At 44.7% G+C, this 23,711-nt stretch overlaps 1 protein-coding gene across 4 annotated transcripts in view; it reads right to left on the bottom strand.

The window, feature by feature from the left end:
- The window catches only part of UBE2V1 (ubiquitin conjugating enzyme E2 V1), a 34,258-nt gene extending 17,167 nt beyond the window's left edge, over positions 1 to 17,091 (bottom strand). The window contains exon 1 of one of the 4 annotated variants that reach the window (XM_059705327.1): positions 16,720 to 17,091. In XM_059705327.1, coding sequence (XP_059561310.1) covers positions 16,720 to 16,969 — 250 coding nt within the window. In that variant the 5' untranslated portion in view covers positions 16,970 to 17,091. The remainder of the gene's footprint in view (positions 1 to 16,719) is intronic. The other 3 variants (XM_059705326.1, XM_059705329.1, XM_059705328.1) reach the window with 3 other exon arrangements.
- Between the last annotated feature and the right edge of the window lie 6,620 nt (positions 17,092 to 23,711).

Genomic DNA, 23,711 nt, shown 5'->3' with positions numbered 1-23,711 from the left:
ATGACTACAGACCTGAAAATGAGGGAGCCTGACGTATGGAGGGGGAGTGGGAGGGAATTTTCCAGGCAGAGGAAATAGGCAAGTGCAAAAGCCCTGAAGGAGGACCTTGCCCACAGCGTCAAAGAAGAGCAACCATGCCAAGTCAGCTGCAGCAGAAAATTAGGGACTTCAACTATTATTGAGTGACATAAAAAAGCCACTGGAGTTCTAAACAGAAGAGTAACAGAATCTGACTTGTTTTAACAGGATCCTCTGACTACTGTGTGAAGAACACAGTGAAGGGAGCTAGGGCAGAAACAGCTAGGAGGCTATTCCAAGAATCCTGCAAAAGATAATACTGGCTTGGACCAGGGTAATGGCAGTGAAGGTGGTGAGAAGTAGCACAATTCTAGATATTTAGAAATCTGAACTGGTAAGATGTGTTGTCAGATTGCCTATGACACATGAGAGAAAGAGGAGTAAACTATGACCCCCAGGCTTTTGGTTTGAACAACACTTTAGATGATTTTAGGTACACATGAATGAACTTGCTTTTACAGTCGTTTATTTATTTTTAAGTAACTTACTTAGAGCAAGTAATATTATACTAACTTCTCATTTATGCTGATGGTAAAATTTTCCTTTTAAAATAAATGTAAGTGCCCTTGCTGGTTTGGCTCAGTGGATAGAGTGTCGGCTTGGGGACTAAAGGGTCCCAGGTTCCATTCCCATCAAGGATACATGCCCAGGTTGCGGGCTCGATCCCCAGTAGGGGGCGTGCATGAGGCAGCCAAGCAATGATTCTCCCTCTCTGAAATCAATAAAAATATATTTTAAAAATAAAATAAATGTAAGCAAAAACCTGAAAGCATACTTGAATGGCTTCTCTGGGAAACTGCCATTTTTCATCCATACAACAGCCAACTGGATTATTTCACTACTAGGGGCCCGGTGCACGAAATTCGTGCACTGGGTGTTGGGGGCGGGGGGGGGGGGCGGGGGGAGTGTCCCTCAGCCCAGCCTGCCCCCTCTCACATACTGGGAGCCCTCAGGCGTTGACCCCCATCACCCTCCAATCGCAGGATCGGCCCCTTGCCCAGGCCTGACGCCTCTGGCCTAGGCGTCCGGCCCAGGCAGCAGGGACCTGCAGTGGCAGCGGGGGGGGGGGGAGGAGAAGCCCGCGATCGCGTGGGCTCCACCCCTGCCTTTGCAGGATGCCTCTGGCTGAGGCGTCTGGCCCGGGCAGCGGGGACCCACAGCTGCAGCGGCCCCGCAATCGTGGGCTTTGCTTTAGGCCCAGGCAAGGGACCCCTAGCTCCTGGGACTGCCAGCTTCAACCGTGCCCAGCTCCCATCGCTGGCTCCACCCCTACTTCCTGCTATCACTGGCCAGGGCGGCAAAGGCGCCTGATTCTCCAATCATGGCTGGGGGGCAGGGCAAAGGCAGCCCCAGGGCCACCTTTGCCCTGCCCCCCAGCTCTTAGCTCCCCCCTGGGTTTCCGATCACTGTCAGTGGCAGGGGGCTTCTTCCTGCTTTCCCTTTCGCCTCCCTGCATTGTGCCTACGTATGCAAATTAACCGCCATCTTGTTGGCAGTTAACTGCCAATCTTAGTTGGCAGTTAATTTGCATATAGCCCTGATTAGCCAATGAAAAGGGTAGCTCGTACGCCAATTACCATTTTTCTCTTTTATTAGTGTTGATTGTGGATTAAGTCTCCTCCAGCAAACACAAAACTGAAGGATGTTTGTGACATTATAAGCAAAGAGTCAGAGAATACATTTTTTGTTCAAAGAGTTAAATGTAAATCTTTAATAATCCTAACTAATTCGGATTAGGGAAAAAAAATCACTGTGCATTACTAATTGGTTAATTTATAAACATAAACTAATACAAATGAATAGTCAACGAAGAGCATAGAATCATATTGATAGGAAGACTGATAGATATCTGAATACCTGATCACAGATGGTGTAATGGGCTGACATATGTCCTCTTAAATTCATGTTGAAGCCCTAACTCCCAGCACCTCAGAATGTGACCATATTTCGAAACAGTACTTTTAAAGAACGGATTAAGTTAAAGTGAGACCATTAGGATGGGCGCTAATCTGATTTAACTGATGTCCTTAGAAGAAGAAACTTAGACACACAGAGACAATAAGGATGCACCTTTGCATGGAGTAAAGACCATGTGATGAGGACACAGTGAGAAGGCAGCCATCTGCAAGCCAATGGGAGAGGCTTCAGAAGCAACCAAACCTGCTGACACTGATTTTTTTTTACTTCTTGTGCAAATAAATTCTGTTGTTTAAGCCACCCAGTCTGGTATTTTGTTATGCAGCCCTAGTAAACTAATACACATGCTAAGTGACATCTTAAGCTTAAATTGGAAAGGAAAACAAACCAAGATAGCAACAGTGGTTACCTCTTGGTACAAAGATTATGGGTGATTTTTTCCCCCTTTTCTTATTTCCTGCCTTCTTTTACCTCTCTTATTATTTGCATAGCAAAACAAAACAATAACCATATACTCAGGGCCCACATCAACCACACTGTAGGCAAAGGTCCTACTTCTGGGCCTTTGAACTTGCTATTCCCTCTGCCTGAAACACCCTTCCCCAGATATCCATCAGTCATGCTCCCTCACCTTCTTCAGGGCTTCAGTTGTATGACACCTGATTGCAATATGGATCGCAGAATCTCTGAAAGTGGGAATCTCACTTAATGGTATTCCCTAAGTGACAAATAACTGTGTCTGCGTTTTTTAATATTACCAAATTTGTTCAAGTCAAATTAACAATGGCAAGTACAATAACTTCCATAGCTAAGTCCTTCATTATTGAATGAAGTTGCTTTTTTTGGTAAGATAAATGTGCTGCTTTCTTGTGTCAGATAAAATTTAAGTCAGGCTGGATTATCTACTTCTGGTATGACTATTCCTCTTGTAAACTTTGGCAAAGAAAATCCTTGTGGCTAGAAATGTTATCTCTTCATCTAACAACCAGATTACCACAAACTCATTGTCATTATTTTCAAAACAGGTGATGAATTCAAGGTATGTTTTTCTGATGTTTGAGTCCTACTTGTGAAGTAGGAGAAAATATATTAGCAATGAATCCTATACTTCCAACATATATTCTCATGAGGTTATACATTCAAATACTTTAATAAAAGTGTGCAAAGCCTATATACACAATTGAACAACAACAGAAAGAGTCAGTTAAACAAACTTATTTTAGGTTAGCCTTTGGAACAGTAACTGAGCACCACAGAGGGCAAAGTCAGCTTTTTGTTATTACAGCAGTACTGACATTATAGGATAATTTGATTTGACTTAATTATAAAGAAGGCACCAGAAATATCTTACTAAATAAAAAACTTTGGATTGGTTAATATCTATTAGGCAATCTTAAAATATTCCAAGCAGGAGTTGGAATATACATATAAATATCAGAATAATTGTACTTTATACTGATTAATGACAATAAGCATTTATTCCATTTGAACATTAATTCTCAAACTTTTTTTGTCTCAAAACCCCTTTATACTTTTAAAAATTACTGAGGACTTCAAAGAGCCTTTGTTGATGTGGGTTATAGCTATTGATATATACTGAACTACAAATTAAAAGAGATTTTAAAAAATATTCAATTCATTTAAAATTAACCACAATAAACGATTGCATGTTAAGGTAACATATCTTAAGAAATAATTATATTTTCCAAAGAACAAAATAAAATTAGTGAGAAGAGTGGTATGACTTTGCAAATTTATTTAACATCTGGCTCAAACAGGTTTAAGAACTGAGGTGAGCTGGAGAATACACATCCTGTCCAAAGGGGACAGTCACTCCTTTGCTCTGGCCAAATGTCTGTGGGTCATACTCTGTTTATGATCCAACACTCTGCAACATCCCTGGGGTCACCTAATTGTCCTCAAAAATCCCTTTGACACTCAACATCCTAGGATTAGCTCAGCACATATTTTAAACTCTTTCTTTCGTCAGAACGATAAATAAAAATTGATAAATGTTGTGCTAGTTAGGCATCAGGCAGTTAAGTACTCTAACTTTATTAACCTTTATTTAGCTAAATCTTGTATGTAAGCCCACAAACTGAGTAGCATTTAAAGGAGACTTACTTTTTTTTTTTTTATTCCTCACCTGAGGATATTTTTCCATTGATTTTTTAGAGAGAGTGGAAGAGAGGGAAAGACAGAGAAATATCTATGTGAGAGAAACACATCGATTGGTTGCCTCCTGCATGAGCCCAGGCCAGGGGCCAGGGAAGAGCCTGCAACTATGGTATGTGCCCTTGACTGGAATCGAACCCGGGACCCTTTGGTCTGCAGGCCGACGCTCTATCTACTGAGCCAAACCAGCTAGGGCTAAAGGAGACTATATTTTTAATTCATTTTTTTCTAAGCTATAAATTTTTATTTTCATTCAAAATTCATTAGAAGTAAAGTTTGGGGAATAAACAGGCAGAAACCAGGAATTTAAAAATATTTAAAAATTGAGGCAATTCATTTAGTCTTTTCTGATATTTAAATATAAGTGGCTAATTAGCACCAGGTTAGCTGGTATACTGAACTCTACTTGGTAAGGGACCACTTGGGGGCTCACCATGTTTAATGTCTGTAAGTCTGAGCTCACTTCACACTTACAGGTAAAAAAAATCCACATATTTCAGGACAGCCATTAAAAAAAAAGTTTGCTAGGCTTTTTAACCTGTTCGTCAAAATTTCCCTTTACATAAATTTGTCAGTAACATATGCATACACACATCTTTTTCAGTGCAATAATTACCCAACACTATGCTAGACCTTATAGGGGCTATGAAAGAAAAAACAAAAAACAGGCCTCCTAATCAGAGTATAAAGTTTCACTATGGAAGCAAGATATACACATACCAAGTTCAACAAAACAAAACAGCATTCAAATATATGAGAAATATCATCTATCACAGGGCAATGTTTCTTAACTTTTGAGGGGGGGGGCACTCATAGAACCCTTTGAATTTCATGAAAGCTAAAGAGGTGGGGTCATGTTACCAGGAGGGACTGGACTTTATCCTGAGGATAATTAGTGGGGAGCTGCAAAAGGCTCTGAGTAGGACAAGAGATAAGACTAATCTCCTGGGTAACGTTCAGGATGGGCTGGAAGGCTTAGAGGCCAGGTTAGGGAAGTGCTACTACTAACAATTTCTATAACCAGAGGCATTTGCTTAGAGCAGGGGTGGGGAACCTTTTTTCTGACAAGGGTTACTTAGATATTTGTAACATCATTCGAGAGCCATACAAAATTATCAACTTAAAAATTATGTTGCTATTTAAAAAGCTCCTAGATTTATTGAATTTCAAGTCCTTTCTGCGGTTGCCTTGGCAGAGCCAGACCAAATTATATGGCCACGAGCAAATACTGTGACAGGGTATGTTATCAAACTTCTTACAGGCCTAGATAGGTAGAAAACAGAAAGAATATTAAGAGATTTAAGGCAGAAAATATTAATTTGCATGACTGTCCTGGTAGTTGGCATTTTTACAATGTGACATAAAAACAACTGGTCTTCACATCTTAGGCTTCAGATAAATATTTATTGGGAGGGGGGAATGAGTAAAGGATAAAAAGGTATGCACACTCCATTTTATAAAAAATGGAACCTTTTATACAAAAACTATACAAAGTCAACCCAGGCTTCCTCGTATGTATATACAGTGGGGCCTTGACTTACGAGTGTCCCGAGCAACAAGTTTTTCCGAGATACGAGCCATCTCTCGGCCGAATTTTTGCTTTGAGTTGACAGAGTAATTTGAGTTAACGAGCTCCTTAACGAGCTGGTCACAGATCGAATTAAACTCGTAAGTCAAGGCCCCACTGTACTCATATAAATGACATTTAGATACTTTTTATGATCACGAATAAGATATTTGATCTACCACTCCATTTCAAAAAGACTGGTCAGGGAAATGGCTATGTTATCTTTCAGAAATAAGAATGAGAATATAGTATACTTCAGGTAAATTTCTTTAATCTCTTAGCAGATAATTAAGAGCACAGGCTTAGAATCAAGTTCCCACTCCAGAACTTTCTAGCTGTGTGACTGCAAGTTACCTTGAACCTCAGCAAAACAGGGATCTCAATACTCCCTGCCTCTACAGATGACAGGATGAATGAATGAAGTAATAAACCTGTAAAGCACCTTCAGTAATACCTGAATCACCTTCATCAGCACTGTATTATCCATCATAAGATTAAAGAAACCCTCACTTGCCGAAACCGGTTTGGCTCAGTGGATAGAGCGTCGGCCTGCAGACTGAAAGGTCCCAGGTTCGATTCCGGTCAAGGGCATGTATCTGGGTTGCGGGCACATCCCCGGTAGGAGATGTGCAGGAGGCAGCTGATCGATGTTTCTCTCTCATCGATGTTTCTAACTCTCTAACTCTCTCCCTCTCTCCCTTCCTCTCTGTAAAAAATCAATAAAATATATTAAAAAAAAAAAAAAAAAAAAGAAACCCTCACTTGACCCCACATCCCCACATCTCATTTCCTTGTTCCTTCTTAGAAAAACACACACACACAAAAAAACCTCAAAAGGGCTGTCTAAACTCCTTGTCTGCAATTCTTCACCTTACTTGCACCTACTCCAATCAATTAGGCTTTTATATCCAGTCACTCACCAAAAGTGCTTATCAGGAGCACCAAGCAGCACCCTCTAGCCAAATCCTAGTCAATTCAGTCCCCACTCCAAGTTCCTGGAGCTCTCAGTAGCACCTAATTACTCCCTTCTCTAGGTCTTTCTTCCCTTAGCCACAGGTTCTCTTCTTGCTTTCACTGCCCTGGCCTCCAAACACTGGCTGCTGGGCCTCAGAGCACAGCCCACTGACCTCTGCTCCTCTGTCTACTCTACTACCCAAGTGATTTTACCTAGACCAAGGAAGCTGATGGCTCAATTTATATTTTCAACTAACTGCCAGCTAGACATCTCCATTTAGATGCCTAACAGGCCTAACTCAAAACACTTCCAAACAGAGCTAACTCCCTTACACTCCTCAATCTACTCTAAAAACTACCCAATCCTCAATAAAAATATAGCACATTTGCCATATTGCTGTGGCCAAAAATCTTGGAGTCATTAATAAGAAATCTTTCCTTTACATCCCATACCCAACGTATTTCCAAATAGATCCCAAATATGATCATTTTCACCATCTCCACTGTGATCACTGTAGTCCTCAGCTTCCTACCTGGTTTCTTAGTCAACCTGGTCTCTACCTATTCTCCACAGTGAGCCTTTTAAAAAGGACATCACTCCCCTTAGACTCATCACACCCCCCCCCCCCCCCGCCCCGGCCCCAAAGCCCTCCCTACTGGCTTCTCCTTGCAACCAACATACATCCAAACTCCTCACCTTACCTACAGAAATGCACCTACTTCTCCAACATCATTTCCTGCCACCCTTCCCCTTGCTCCCTCACCCTCCTTCAGCCATATCATCCATCTTTTTTAAGTTTCTGGATGAGCAAACTGGCTTTCTTCCTTTGCACTTGCTGTTCCCTCACCCTAGAATTCTCTGTCCCAGAGCTGTAAACAGTTGTCTGGCTCCCTTAATCCTCACTGAGGTCTAACTTCCCATTCCCTTATCTTGCTTTACTTCTCTTCACAGCAATCATAACCACCTGACATTAGTTTATTGTCTGTCCCATCTGAACATAAACTCAGTGAGTGTAAAACTTCATCTGTTTTGTTTACTGCTGACTTTCCAACTTGAAGAGTGCTTTGCTGTGTATGCACTCAAATGCTGGTTGTTAGCTCACGATATTATTTCAGGATGAATGATGCTCAAAGTCACAAAATTCTAATACTTTATTTCTAAAAATACAGTAGAGAAACATTCGGAGTACTATAAAAGGAAGTCTAACATTAGAAAGATCACCAGAGGGGCTTAGTATGAATTTAATTAGCCCAAGAAAAGTTATACATTAAATTTTTAATTTAATCATCGCAAAAAGAAACACAAATCTTAAGTTAGAAGCCAGGCAGTCTGCAGAGGTCCTCTCAGAGTCCTCGTCCCCCATATACCTTTACCTAATGTCTATGCCAGTGATGACGAACCTTTTGAGCTCAGAGTGCCTGCATTTTGAAAAACCCTAACTTAACTCTGGTGCCGTGTCACATATAGAAATTTTTTGATATTTGCAACCGTAGTAAAACAAAGACTTATATTCCTGATATTTATTTTATATATTTAAATGCCATTTAACAAAGAAAAATCAACCAAAAAATTGAGTTCGCATGTCACCTCTGACACGCGTGTCATAGGTTCGCCATCACTGGTCTATGCTGTACTCTTTCTTTAAAGTTTTATTTCCTTTCTTTTTTATTGTCTGACTCACTCTCTGAGCTTCTCAAGTTAGAGCTGTGACTCATTCAATCCTGCCTCCCCAGAATCTGGTATGCTGCCTGGCATATAATGGTACTCAATAAATGTTTTCCTGATTAAACAGTATCTCTTCCGTTCCTGCTGTAAACTCTAATATGGTCTGTTGTGGACAAAATGTTGGACTCTGATACTGTTTTCTATTTTGAGATAACTATTACTCGATAACTAGTTTTCTTGTCATTTTTTTAGTTTTCAGGTATTGTTTTTTGTTTTTTTTTACTGAAGTGTGATTGAGACTTTTAGGGAAACAAACTGTAAAACAAAGGATTCTTAACTATAAAATAAACTTTGTTTAATAGGATACATATGCTAGTATGCTACTGATATCCCAAACCATTTAGAAACTGCATATAAAAGCATTTTACTCCAAATGGCCCAACCACATCCTAGGTCTAGAATTTTAGAGGTACTCCAGGGACATAAATCAAATATTAGTGGAGTTCAGAGATCCTGTAGACCTTGTGAGTATATCAGTTACAAGTGAAGACTTCATTCCATCCCAAATGGAGAGTATAAGCTCAAAATTATAATATATTAATTTTAACAAAAACTTTCAGTGACTGTATTAAAAATTAAATCCACATATGCCAAAAAAACAAACCCAGAAGCTTACTATATCAGAAACCTCAATACTCTAACCTATTTTTCTTCCTACAACTCTTTAATCCATTGAATCAACCTAAATTTTAAGATTCCTAACATTAATGTGTGAACCTGACTCCTAAAAGGCAGATGAAGCAATAGCTTCAAGTGACAATACAGAGGATATAAACATGGACTGTTGTCAATCTTAACTGACTATTAACTATCAAAAAGTTAACCATGAAAATGTTAAGCTAACTTCACCAAAGTGCTATAATTTCATAGTAATCCAAATTTTTTTTAAAAAGCAAACATTTGTTCCTGTTACTTCAGAATTCTTCTTTCAAGAAGGATTTTTCCTGGATCTGTGTCAGTATCAAAAGTCAGCCAGTTATTCTCTTGGCTAAATATAAACTGAAAAGTCAGCAGCTGCAGGATATTACAAAGAAAATATGACAACTAGGTTGAAAAAGCATGAATATTTGATAGGGTCTTATACTATGTCATAGTAAAACATTTAATGCAGCCCATTTGAAACACAGCAACATATTAAAATATTTCTGGTATAATGAACAACATAAACTGATGAACAAAAATAGATCCAGAGACACAGAAGCATCGAACAGATCATCCAACCTCAAAGGGAAGGCAGGGGAGGGAGAGGGAGGTAAGAGAGCAACCAAAGGACTTGTATGCATGCATACAAGTATAACCCATGGACACAGACTGGGCGGGGGGGGGGGGGGTGAGAGCATGTGCTGGGGAATGGGAAGGGCCAGGGAGAGATCAATGGGGGAAAAAGGAGACATATGTAATACTTTAAATAATAAAGAATTAAATATGTGTGTGTGTGTGTGTGTATTAAGTGAAAAAAAATTTTTCTGGCACAAAAAGGATTTTGAAACATCTTTAGGAAAAGCATGATCACAAAGCAGCAGCTATTACAGCATGCCAGTATCAGGAAAACCTTGGCCTGGCCTGGGTCCTGATCTAAAATGGCAGAGCCTCAGAGGTTTCTCCTAAAAGGAAAGCTGCTAATTCAAACTGGTTTGGTTGCCCAGTCAGGGAAGACAGTGCATTGAGCAAGAGTCTGGTTGGAAAATAAGGAGGCCTGGAAGGTGATGTTCACAGATTCAATGTTCCTGAAAAGTAGATATAAAGTTAGGGAAGTTAACTTTTACTTCTGAGTAACTGGCAAGTGCAGTCTAGCTACCTAGTTAGTGCCTGCCTAGAAGCATATTTTCTCTCTCCTCTATAGCATCACCTGGGAACTTGCTAGAAATGCAAAATTTCAGGCCACACACCAGACCACTATACTACACCACAGAACTATTGAATGTGAAACTCGGAGGGTGCGGCTCAGGAATCTGATCAACTCTCTCCAGCTGATTCTGATGCACACTAGTTTGAGAACCACTGACCCAAGAAGAAGAAACAGTGGCGATCATTCTTTACAATCAAGACAATGGGACAACAATCGGCTGATGACAAAACCTGTGACTTTTTTTGCTGCTAGGGAGACCAAGGCTAAAGATTAGATTTTCTCTAATAGGGTGGAGACAAAAGAATGAGATGTGGGAAGTGTGTCAGGACAGTAAGGGAAGGAGAGGACAGAGTTAATTCTATGCTCAAGTCGCTTTATAAATACCAACTAATCAAGATAAGAGCTGTCCTTTTTGGAAGGCTGAACAGCCACTTTTGCTTCTGCCCTATCAGACATATTGTTTCTTCAAATATGTCAAGTTTATATATCAAGGTAAGACCTGGATTAATTTACTGTAACTTCAATATTTATGAAGGACCTACTATATGTCAGGGACAATGCGGAATGCCAGGGACTAGCAGAGAACAAAGCAGAATCTTACCCTAGTGCCGTGGTCGGCAAACTGCGGCTCGCGAGCCACATGCAGCTCTTTGGCCCCTTGAGTGTGGTTCTTCGTAAGCCTTAGGAGTACCCTAATTAAGTTAATAACAATGTACCTACCTATATAGTTTAAAAAATTTGGCTCTCAAAAGAAATTTCAATCGTTGTACTGTTGATATTTGGCTCTGTTGACTAATGAGTTTGCCGACCACTGCCCTAGTGGAAAGGCACAGAAAATATTCAAGATAAACAAATGAAACTTCAGATAAAGTTAAGCACTTTGAAAGAGAACAGAACAGAGATGTGATAATGACCAAGAAGACTACTGAATGAGGTGGTCAGAGATGGCCTTTCTGGAGAACTGAGACCTGAAGAATAAGAAGCAGTTAGTCATGTGAAGATATGCTGGCAGAACATTCATTCCCAAAAGGAAAAGAGCAAAAGCAGAGGTGTGTAATATCACATGAGGTCAGGGAGCAGGCAAGACCAAGACCACAGAAGGGCTTGTGGGCCTTGGAGAAAAAATTGATTTTATTCTAAGTGCAGTGGGAAAAGCTTTCCGCAGGGGCGTGGCAGTTTCTGTTTTATGGATCATTCTGCCTTCTCTATTAAGAATGTACTGGAAGCCCTAACCGGTTTGGCTCAGTGGATAGACCGTCGGCCTGCGGACTCAAGGGTCCCAGGTTCGATTCCGGTCAAGGGCATATACCTTGGTTGTGGGCACATCCCCAGTGGGAGGTGTGCAGGAGGCAGCTGATCGATGTTTCTCTCTCATCGATGTTTCTAACTCTCTATCCCTCTCCCTCTCTGTAAAAAATCAATAAAATTTATTTAAAAAAAAAAAAAAAAGAATGTACTGGAAAAGGGCAAGACTGGAAACTGGAGGCTTTTGCAGTCTTCTAGGCAAATTCTATGAAAGATGGTTCTGGTTGGACGAGAATGACAATAATGGAGATGGAGAAGAGGAGGATTTGGCATCTGTTTTCTGGTTACACCTACTGGACTTGTGATGGAAAGAATGTGAGGATGAGGAAAGAATCCTATATGACAGTCATTACTACCTACCCATGAAAAACTAATCAGCCAAGGCAGAAATGTCAACAAGCCTGACAATGGCTGAAGGAACTTGAGATGCCTAGCTGAAGAACAGGCAATAGGGACTGGAAGAATGATAATACAGCCAAGAGCATGTGTCCTGGTTCTGTACCCTGGCTCTGCAAGTCACTGGTTCTGAGCTCAGTTTCCTCACCTTCACAATAGTTACCTGCTTCAAAGGGGTGCTCTGAGAAAGGAGATAATGTATTTAATACAGTATCTAGCACATAGTAAGCCTCAGAAGTGCAGCTTAAGGAGAAGTCTGAATGCTTGCATATAAATGAAGACTAGAACCTACTTGTACATGATATGAGGGGGTCCCAAGCCCAACGTGTATAAATTATTGAGTATAAGGTATAATCAAAAGCTTCTTTAGAAATGAACTTCACATTACTCAGACTGGGATAAAAAGGGTTCCTGCTACAGGTGGCAGATGCTTCTCATTAAAGCTGTAGCTCTGTGCACCAAGCTTCACCATTCCAAAACCTAGGGAGAGAATATGTCCAAACCCAAGCCTTTCTCCTTCCTTCCTAAGGTACTGGAGCAGGTTGGGGAGGGAAATAAAGCCAAAACTCCTAGGCTCTAGTCTGAGTATCACACTGCTCCCTCAGCCAACCACCAATCTCCCTCAGCTAACACTGTGGGGCCAATACCTCCCTTGGTTAGCTTACTGGGTTGTGGAGAGCTGGATGAGATAACACAGCAGGTAAATCAAGGTGCTTAGAAAACTCTAAAGCACTATACAAAATATAAAAGTGTTAAAATATATACTTCACCAATGTGCTGTAGTTCATTGGGGTTTTTTCAGAATTAAACAGAGGATTCCTGACCTCACATTTTGTATTTCACTTTTATCAAATTACTGTAGAGTGACATTCAGGTGAAAGAGAGAGGGAGCAAGAAAGAAAACATGGCGGTGGAGGGAAAGGGTGTTTTTGTTTTTGTTTTTTGTTTTTTTTGAAAGGGTGGTTTTAAAGTTACTTGTGAAGGGGAAAATCATGATCATCAAAATTAACCCTGGCAATCCCTAAGGACAGCAATAGGTTGTGCTGGCCCAGCAAAGCGTTTCCCTCTCCACCACTGCAACAGATGGCTGTTTCTTCAGCTGAGCAATATATGAAACAGCTCTCTTGAATGCAAGGCTCATGTTGTACAAAAGGCACTTAGCTACAACAGGCACAACAAAATGCTCACACAATGAGACACTCGGGAACAAGACCAACTAAGAGCCTACAGGTTTTCATCTCCACCTCTCTCTGGGGAACACCCTTGAATGGAATGGAAGATTAACCTCCACTGCCCATATGGTTCAATTTTCATAAGCCGAGTGGGTGTATGAGGCCACGTCAATGTATGCAAATTTAAAATCATGCCCAGCCGGGGCTTACCCTTCTGGCATCCAGTGTCTGGTTATCTGTCAGGGAAGCCTGCAGGGTACTGAGTGAGAAGGACCTGGCAGCCAAGAGCTACTGTCTAAGGTCCTGCAATCCTGGACAAGGCACCTATCATAACACAGGCATTTGGAGGGATTCTAGTGGGCTTTTCCCAATCCCACCCTCTAGGATCTATGCAGAAATCACACCCTGCAAAACCAAGGGAGGTGGGAAGGTGTTGTAGCCAAGTGTGAAAGCAGTGACCATAAAAAACTAAGTTCAGAAAGCAAAGAGGTTAGTACACTCATCTTAGTTAACCCAATTAAAATCTTCCAGCTTCCACTCTGAGCACTCTGCACTCCTCTCACTGTCTAGGGGCACAGATCAGATCTTGCCATCCCTCTTTTTCAAACTCTTTACTCATTCAACAAATATTTGCTGAATGCCTACTTCATATCAGACACTTTTGCAATGGTTTCTCTTTACAATGAATAAAATCCAAAGCTACATTTCCCCAACTCACCATCCTTAATAGCTTCCCTTGCACACTAAGGCCTTTATTTATTTATTTATCTTAACATGCCAAGCTTGGTCCTGCCATAGTGCCTTTGCACTCACTGTCTTCCCCCTTCTCCTGCCTGTGACACATGCTGTACGTAGGGTTGGCTCCTGCCATCATCTGTCTCAGTCAAATGCCCTCTCAGAGAAGTCTTCCCTGATCACCTCTCCAGACACCCTTTATCACATCATACAATCTCCTTCCTGGTACACTATTTACTGCTATCTGAAATTGTCTTTATTATTTGCTCCTTAATGGCCTTCTCCCTGACTAGAAGCTCCTCAAGGACACGGGCTATGCCTACCTTGTTCACGCTTCACAATGGGACATAGCAGGCTTGTCGTATAAACAGATAAAGGAGTTTTGGGAAACCCACTTTAAGGCACCTCGAAGCCTATTCATGTTTTCTAAACCAGTGGTCGCCAACCTTTCGGACCTCACGGACCACCAGTTGGCGACCGCTGCTCTAACCATGCAAGTGCTCCTGTAATTCCTCTGGACAGCAGCTGACATTGCTTTATCTGACCACCATTGCATGTATGAAGCACTCTTCACTGGCCGGGCATCACGACATTAGAATTAAGTAGCTGTTAAAAACTGTAGGTAGCCCAAGTGGCTGACAGCAGGCTGAGATGCAATACACCATCATGCTGGCTGCTACAGGTCCCCCCTTTGCCCCAGTTCATAGCAACCTGGTAGGGGTGTTACTCTGGTGAGAAGTTTTCCACAGGAGTCTGGCCTGACTCAGCCTCTCTCTTCTGACAGTGTCTGTGGCAGTCTCTCGGTTAAATGAATTGACTCAGCACCGTTCCGACTGAAACCAAAATCTACGAAGATTGCATGGTCTCCTCTGTCCTCTAGCAAGACCCCGCTGCTTTAAGTGTAAATGGTAACTTGTGGTAGGTCACTTTAGTCAGATCCCCTACATCCCCTTCCTTCTTTCCCACCCAGCAATCACACAAAGATGACACCTTGGGTTACCAGAGGAACAACATCCTGGAAAGATGGACTTCCCTCACCCTGTGCATTTTTTTAAAATATATTTTTTTATTGATTCCAGAGAGGGAGGGAGAGAGAGACAGAAACATCAATGATGAGAGAGAATCATTGATTGGCTGCCTCCTGCACACCCCACATTGGGGATCAAGCCTGCAACCCAGGCAGGTGACCCCGACCAGAATCGAACCCGGGAACCTCCAGTCCGAAGGCCAACGCTCCATCCACTGAGCCAAACCAGCTAGGGTACCCTGTGCATTTTAGGTCATCAACCCTCTTCTAACAGCGCTGCTGCTGTGTGGCCTGAAACAGCCAGAGGATCTCAGGACCCAGGCTAGCAGACGGTTTACTGCCTCCGTCAGAGCTCACCCTTACCTGGGAGGACCTCCTTGGCCAACCGCACCGGCGGGCACTCTGGGTCCACTTCACTGTCACCCCCAAATCCTGCACTTCCAAGAACCTGATTCTCTTGTCTCACCAGCCAGTCCCCACCCCTCGCCCTCAGGAAGGCCCGTCTGAGTCCATCCCTGATGCCCAGCTGTGGGGCGTTAGGTCTGAAACTGGCCTTTAGGGTTTCATCCCCAGGCCCACACCAGGTGTGCAGCGCGGGGAATCCAGTCTCAGAACAAGTGCTGCGCCCCTTAACCTACCAGGGACGGGGGAACTCCCCTCCCCCAAAGCGGAGCCCCCTCACCCAGCCTTCCATCCAAGCAGCCACCCAGTAACCCCCATCATCTCCCGGGTCCCCCTCGATCCCTGCCCATCCGGCCTACGGGGAACTTCGGACCTGAACCCACACGTCTGCTACCCATGTCCACAGGAGGGCAAGGAGGGCCCGGCTCTAGGAAACGGACACTTCTGGGGGCTGCTTCCCTCACCCAATCAGAGGAGGGGGTGCTTTTCCTTCCCAAGAAACATCGCCGAGACCTGGCCGTTTCCCTCTCTCACCCACTCTGCATGGGCCTCCCTCAGCTGACCCCGCCCCGCCCCCACCCACCCAGACCCCCCTGGCGCTCCCAATGCACCTATTTTGCACCCAACATAGCAAGTGTCCAGCTAGTGCCCATCGGAGCCGCCTCCTAAAGTCCAATACCGTGTCCTCGAGCAGGGCTGGCAATGACGGCGTCCTTTCCCTCTCGGCCGCACCGACCAGCACCCTCAGGAATCCGAGATCTCCCCCACTTACCGCCCTGAATCCCCCAGAAGGCTCCCCTTTTCTAATTGAAAGAGAGATTTCCTCGGCGAGCCGCATCCCAGAAACTGGCGCTGGAGCCGTCCCCGTGGCCGCTGGGAGACCCGTTCGGTCCCCCTCAGGTCCCCGTGGCCTCCGCCCATCCATCCCGACCGGCTGTCCCGACGTCCCGGCCACACGGACATCCCAAGGCTGCCCTTGGCCCCGGACCCACGGCACTCAGTAAAGGACTCCCATCCGCTTTGGGGAGCCTCTCCGCCCCTAGCGGACCCCTCGATCTCCCCCCTAAAAGCCGCCAGCCCCGGCTTCTCGGAAGTGCCCCTGGGCTCCCCATTCGCCCGCTCCGGCCGCGCAGCAGCGCCACAGGGCCCGGCCCGGCCTCTCCGCCGGGCCCTCACGCCGCCCCGGGGAGCTTCTGGGCCTCACCGCGCCGCCCACAGGCCCCTCCGGCCCCCGCCCGTGCTTCCGGCCGCCGCCTGCTCCTCCTCCCGACGCAGGCCGGCCGGTCCCCGCCGCGAAGCCCGGCGGACAGATCCAGCGCCGAGGCTCGGGTCGCACCGCAATGGCCTCGGCGAGCCCCTGAACCCCGGCCCGAGCCCGCGGCCCCTCAGCCGGCCGGGCCCGGCGCCCCTGCTCACCCGAGCCCGTGGTGGCTGCCATCTTGCGTCGCTGTCGCTCGAAGGCCGGCCCCTTCTTCACCCCCCGCCCGTCCCCGGGCGCTTCTGCGCAGGCGCGAGCGAACGCGCAGCCGCCGCCGCTGACGCCGGCTCTGGACCCCGCGCGCGACGTGGGGCCGATCCCCCCGCCGTGGGAGAGAGGGGACGGGAGGTGCGTGCGCGGTGGCCCCGCAACCGGCGAGTCCCCCCGGGCTCGGTGCGAGGCAGGCATTGAGGTGCCCGGTGAGAAGGGCAGGGTGATCAGTTTGGGAAGGCGCGCTTGTAAAAGAAAAGAAACGAAAGCTGCAAAGAAAAAAAAAGCGCCTTTTCGCTCCGGGCACTTGGCTATGAGGTTGCATCCTCTCAGCCTCTCTACCAGGTGGGGATGAATGTGAAAAATGAAGCGGAGAGGGGTTAAGCGATTAATCTAAACTCAGCTGTTTAGTAAGTGAGTCAGAGTATGAACCCAGGCCAGGTCGTCTTGCTTCCACAGTAGATGCTCCTCCCGCGCCAGAGGAGGCTTGCAGGGGGTGCAGCTAAGTGATCGAAGGGCATTAAGGTGGCAGGGAAAGCATTCATTCATTCATTCATTCATTCATTCATTCATTCATCCAAACAAATAATTAAATAAGCACCTACTACTGTCCTTGGTGCTGGGATTGGATACATCCCCGAAGAAGCAAGTCCCTGCTCTTATGGGCTTACAATCGAGACGGAGACAGTAAGTAAATAGGAAAGAACATAATTACGATAGGTAGAGAGTACACCAGGGAAGGGGCAGCAGGGTGGTCAGAGAGACTCCTAAGGTGGTCACATTTCCAGGGAACTTGAGTGATGAGGAGGCAGAGAAAACAGTTTGCAGGCCCTGACGACATACCTCCACCATTACTGTCAATGTTCTGAGAAGCCTTATGTGGTTGTGAAAACAGGATGTGAGAAGTGAAGGGACTGCTTCAAGGTCACACAGCTAGCTAAACCCTGGCAGGGGAAGTACAGAGGAACAAGAAAGCCCTAAGTGCTTACTCAGCACGTCCAATTCATCACCTCGTTCTGACAGCAATGCTTCCCGAGCATTTCTCAACCCCATCCACGGTTCCTGCTTAGGGTAGGCTGCCCTTGTCTCCCACTTGGGTGACCTCAGCAGTTTTTATTCCTTCCTCTGTGGTCTGTTCTCTATGGCTCAGAAACCCTTCTGCTAAAACTTTCAGTGATTCACTACTCCCTTGGGATAAAAATACAGACCCTACAAATGGAATGACCATAGAATTATCCAACAAGGACAATCTTCAGAATGAAAGGGGGCCTGGTATTATCTTGTCAGAACAACAAGACTAAACCAGGACCTCTGGGGCAAACCAGGAGGGATGGCTACCCTATCCACAACCCTGCGCACAGGACCAGGACGGGGCCAATGAGGTGTCTCAGGCCCCAAATGTAAGGAGGCTTTACTCTGAGGTCCTAGCTCTGCACTTGCCTGACCCTGTGAGTGGGTGCCTTCCTAACGCTGGTACCCTGGGAACCTCACTTTCCCCCCTACATGGCACTGCCTGCACCTCTGAGACTTGCTGTATCTCTCCTGTTACACTGGTCCTTTTCAAGGCCTCTGGAAGACATGTCCTCTCCCTCCTCAGGGCCTTGGTCTATGCTGTTCCCACTCTTCAGGTCTCACAGCCAGCATTGCCCTGTGAATTTGATTCTCAGAGTGCTATGTGTATGTCCTTCCCAGGACTGGCCACACACAATTATCTTGACACTAGAGGCCCAGTGCATGAAATTCATGTGCAGGTAGGGTCCCTAGCAGCTGCTGGCTGCTGGCCGGGGCCTTCCTTCATTCCATGCCGCCCCCTGGTGGTCAGCACACGTCATAACAAGCGATCGAACTCCTGGTTGGTCGAACTCCCAAGGGGACACTGCATATTAGGCTTTTATATATATGGATTCCATGTATCACATGATTCAGGTTTATCTTGAGGAGAAGAGAAAATATTTGCCCTGGACCTTGGGTCACTATAAAGCATCAGGTAGCAAGGGGGAAGCATTGGGGCTCCTAAGGTGGACTCAACTCTTGAGTGTAATTTTCTGGGTTAGAGTCCTCCTTCACTACTCTCTTTGCTGTGTGACTTCAGGCGACAAACTTGAACCTCTCCTGGTGTTAGTTTCCCCTTCTGAAAAGGATTAACTGAACCTCATAGGGTAGCTGTGGAGATAAAATGCTTTGATAAAACCCTTTGGCATAAGGGGAGGAGGAGGTACTAGAAGAACTGACATTTACCCATATATAATCAGCTTTTAATCCTCACAACTGAATGCCGAAACTCTTAGGAATACAGTATCCCCGTTTTAGAGATGAGGAAACTGAATCTTCAAGCTATCAGATGGAGAAGCGAGGATTAAAACACAAACCTCTTATCCACGATGCTCATAAATGTTTACTTGCATAGGTCTCTTGTCTTTTATAGGGAATTTCTTGCGAGCAAAATCAACAATAAAGCATATTCCTATGCAAAGCGCCTCGCCAGAAGAAATAGGTTAAGCAGATGGTCCCGGGGCATACTGGTTATTGTAGTCCAATGGTGACGCAGAGCCTGCTGGGAGTTGTAGTCCCCCTTGCTTACATTCTCTCAGAGAGGCTTTCCCCTCTCACCAGAGGTCACCGCCAGTCCCTAGTGCAAGATTCTTCCAGGGCCCCTCGCTAGGTCTTAACTCAGGCAGTAGCTTCAGCTGATGAGAATAAGAGAGTCCAGCTTTATCAGATTGTTGGAAAGATTAAAATGGTTAATAGAACTAAAAAATTTAGAAAAGGGCTTGTTGCAGAGTGAGTGTTATGTAACTACTAGAGCCCTGGCACACAAAATTCATGCACAGGTACGTCCCTAGGCCTGGTCTGTGATCAGGGCCAGCTGCTGGCAGCCAGCCCCATCCCCCCCTACCCACCCGCTGCCATCCCTGGTTCCCCATTTAACATCAGGTGATTGGAGCCTGATGGCTAGGGGGAGGGACCAAGAGATTGGCCTTTCTGCCTGCTCGCCAGCCCCGCCCCCTGCCATGGGTTGCTCTGTGTGTGTGTGGGGGGGGGGGGGGGGCGCGGGGATGGGGGGGGGGCGTGGGCCTTGGCCTAGTGCTGCCTGCATCCATCAACACCCACCCACGATTCCCTATTCCCCATTGGGCGATCAGAGCCTGCCAGCGGGGGGAAGGGACAGAGAGGTTGGCTAGCAGCTCCTGCATTGAGTGTCTGCCCCCTGGTGGTCAGTGCTCGTCATAGCGACCGGTAGTTCTGCCATTCGGTCGCTTTGCATATTACCCTCGTATTATATAGGATTAGCTGCCATTTTTATTTAAACCTCAGTGATCCTTGAAAAGTAGCTATTATCATCTCCATCTTTCAGATGAGGAAAATGAGGCTCAGAGGAGTTAGATGGCTTTCCCAGAGTCACACAACAAGGAAGGAGTAAAATCAGATTTGGAATCCAGTTCTCTTAATCCTGGGGCACCTGCCTCTGTGGTGAGGGAGCTGGATGGTACCCGGGAGACTTTCAGCAAAACGTGCAGCTTGGTTGAATTGGGTAGCAGCAAGACTGACTGGAGGAGGGGAGTCTGCAGAGGTGTGTTGGACAGCACTGACTGTCAGTCATCCAGTCACCATGTCCTTCCTGCTCTCAGAAGCTGGGTTTTGTTTAGGAGGCCAGAAGGTCCAGTGTCTAGGTGTGAATCCAAGCCAATATTGGGCACTGCTATTTCCTTTTGCCATTGATTGATCCAATGGTGTGCCTGTGACCTAGTTCTTTCTGTTCAATGAGTTGGGGAGAGGGCATGTTTGGAAAGTTTTACTCCCCTGATACAGCCTTTTTTGCCCCCCTTCCTCCTTCCTGTAATATGAGGTTGTGATGCTTGGGGGCTGGGATAATTATGATGAAACCATGAGGCACAACCCTGAGGCCAAAAAGCTGACATATCGAAGATGCCAGCACAGCAAGGCGACAAGAGCTAGAACTTGGATGATGATATAGTTGAGCTGCTGAACAAACCCTGGGGCTGCCTACTTACAGGCTTCTTAGGACATGAGATCAGTGTTCTTATTGCTTAAGTTGCTCTTAAAGGTAAGTTTTTGTTGTGTATAGCCAAAGTATGCCTAATAGATACAGGAAGCCGGCACAGTGCTCCAGTCAAGAGATATATCGACATGGACTGTTCCACAGCATGCCTTCCAAAACACTGTTCTCAACAAGGTGGGGAAATGTTTGGGCAGTTTTGGAATCTCTGGGATGTGAAAGGCATGAATAGTTTTAAAAAGTATACTCAAAATGTAAAAAATGCAATATACTTTACAAAACCTACAGTATTCTCAAACTCTAATGTGCACACAAATCACTAGGAATCTTCTTAAAATGCAGATTCTGGTTCCATGCGGGTGGAGGCAGGGGTGTTGAGATTCTGTAGTTCTAACAAGCTCCCAGGGGATGCAGTGCTGACCCATAGAGCACACTTTGAGTAGCAAAGTTTTAGATAACATTATATGATTTTGCTCATATTTCCAATGTACATATTTTTACATTGATTTTAGAGAGTGAGGAAGGAGGAAGGAAGAAGGAGAGAGAGAGAAACATTGATCCCTCACGCCCCCTACTAGGGTTTAGGCCCGCAACCTGGGCATTTCCCTGACTGGGAATCGAACCGGCGACCCTTTGGTGCAAGGAATGACACTCAATCACCTGGGCCACACCAACCAGGGCTATAGTTCCAATTTATAGTTAAGAAAAAATCTCAACCTCATGCTATAGCTTTTATAATACAAACTACAGGAAGTAAAGCTGATGAACTGTTGACAGGAATTGTCATGGGCACCCAGAAAGCAGAGAGTAGAATACCTGGGGAGGTGTCTGTGGTTGATGGGGTTTGTGACACATTGGCTAGTGTCATTTTATGGCACACACATAGAGTTAGGTCCCCTTGGGGTGTGTCTGAGGTAGAGCATTAATATACTTTATTTACTGTTTGATGTAGTTGTTAAAATATACAACCAGAGTGGATGGGAAGGGGTCATGGTACAGTTCATCCACTCCTCTATTGCTGGACATCCGGGTTGTTTCCATTGGATTCCTCCTATACAATTTATTTCTGAATGTCAAAATTTTTGTATCATTATCATCAGGTCAGGGAAAAAAATAAATAAAAACCAGGGGTCTTGAGTGGGGGGAAAAGAAAAAGGATAAAGTTCCTAAATTTATAAAGCACCCTTGCAACTCATTAAGAAAAAAGGATAGCCAAAAAGAAAGGTGATAATCATACAAATGTTTTTGGAGCATTTACTATGTTCCAGAAGCATAGTGTTTTGGTTGTATTAATTCATTTAATCTTCACAACTATCCAATGAGACAGGCACCATTTTTATCCCATCTTACAGAGCAGGAAACTGAGACACGGAAAGGTTAAGTAACTTGCCCAAAGTCACAAGCTTTGAACCCAAAGCTCTTAACCACCACTACCCTGCCTCCCAAGAAAAATAGGAACAGGACATGCACAGAGTAAGGAAATGAGATAAGATACCCAGTCTCATCCAACATATTCTCTTTCAGTGATTCTAAAATGCAAATATTGACATTCAAACATCTGTGAAATCAGGATGCATCTTACAATCAATGAGATCTTAGATTCAATGAAATACAGTAAGAGAAATGCAAATTAAAACCACCTATCAGATTGGCAAAGAACAAAACACTCGATAACACACTGTGTTGGCAAGGGTGTGGGAAAACTGGCACTCTTCAAAGTTGTGAGAGTTTAGCCCTAACCGGTTTGGCTCAGTGGATAGAGCGTTGGCCTGCGGACTCAAGGGTCCCAGGTTTAATTCCGGTCAAGGACATGTATCTTGGTTGCGGGCACATCCCCAGTGGGGAGTGTGCAGGAGGCAGCTGATCCATGTTTCTCTCTCATCGATGTTTCTAACTCTCTATCCCTCTCTGTAAAAAATCAATAAAAATATATTTAAAAAAAATAGTTGTGGGAGTTTAAATGGGCATGGCCACAGTGGAAGGCAATGTGGCATGAACTATCAAAATGTAACACACGAACACCCTTGACCCAACCATTTCTTAGGATTGACCCCTCAGGTCTACTGGCCCTTGTGAGCAAACACTTCAGTTCTCCATGCACATAGTAATAATTTGTATTACCAAGACTGAAAACGACCCAACACCCAATGAGAGGTGAGTTAGAAAACGCAGGTCCATTCTGAAGTTGGAATGCTACACAGAATAAGGAAGCGTTGATATAACACTGACTCCAAAATATATTGAGTGGCCCTAGCCAGTGTGGCTCAGTGAATAGAGAATCAGCCTGCCAACCAAAGGGTCCCGGGTTCAATTCCTGTCAGGCTCTTCTCCAGCCTGGGCTCTGGTCAGGCCTCGTGCAGGAGGCAACCAATTGATGTGTTTCTCTCACATCGAAGTATCTCTCTGTCTTTCCCGCTCTCTTCCATTCTCTCTAAAAAAAGAAATAAAACCAATGGGAAAAATATCATCAGGTGAGGATTAAAATAAAATAAAATAAATATATTTATTGAGTGAAAAAAGGTAAGGTGCAGAACTGTGTATATTATAATCTACCTATTTTAAGGGAGCGTCAGACATACCTCCATGCCTATATAAAGGACTTGCAAGGTTCTTGTTGAAATGATGGCCTCTGGGGAGGGGAACTGAGGACTTGGGGGAACGAAAGTAGGGAGCAATTTACTCTTCACTCTAGATCAGGAGTTGGTTACGTTTTTCTGTAAAGAGCTAAATTGTAAATATGTTAAGGCCATTTGGTCTCTCAACTGCCTCTGAATTGAACAAGCAGCCATAGACAATATGCAAGTGAATGGGTGTGGCTGTGTGTCAATACAAAGTTATGATCGATACTAAAATTTGAATTTCATGTGTTAGGAAATATTTTCCCCACAACTTGATCTTATTGCCATTTCAACCCCAACTTTA

The sequence above is a fragment of the Myotis daubentonii genome, chromosome 8, assembly GCF_963259705.1.
Source record: "Myotis daubentonii chromosome 8, mMyoDau2.1, whole genome shotgun sequence".
In the NCBI taxonomy this organism is placed as follows: Eukaryota; Metazoa; Chordata; class Mammalia; order Chiroptera; family Vespertilionidae; genus Myotis; species Myotis daubentonii.
This window is presented reverse-complemented; position numbering and strand designations above follow the sequence as displayed.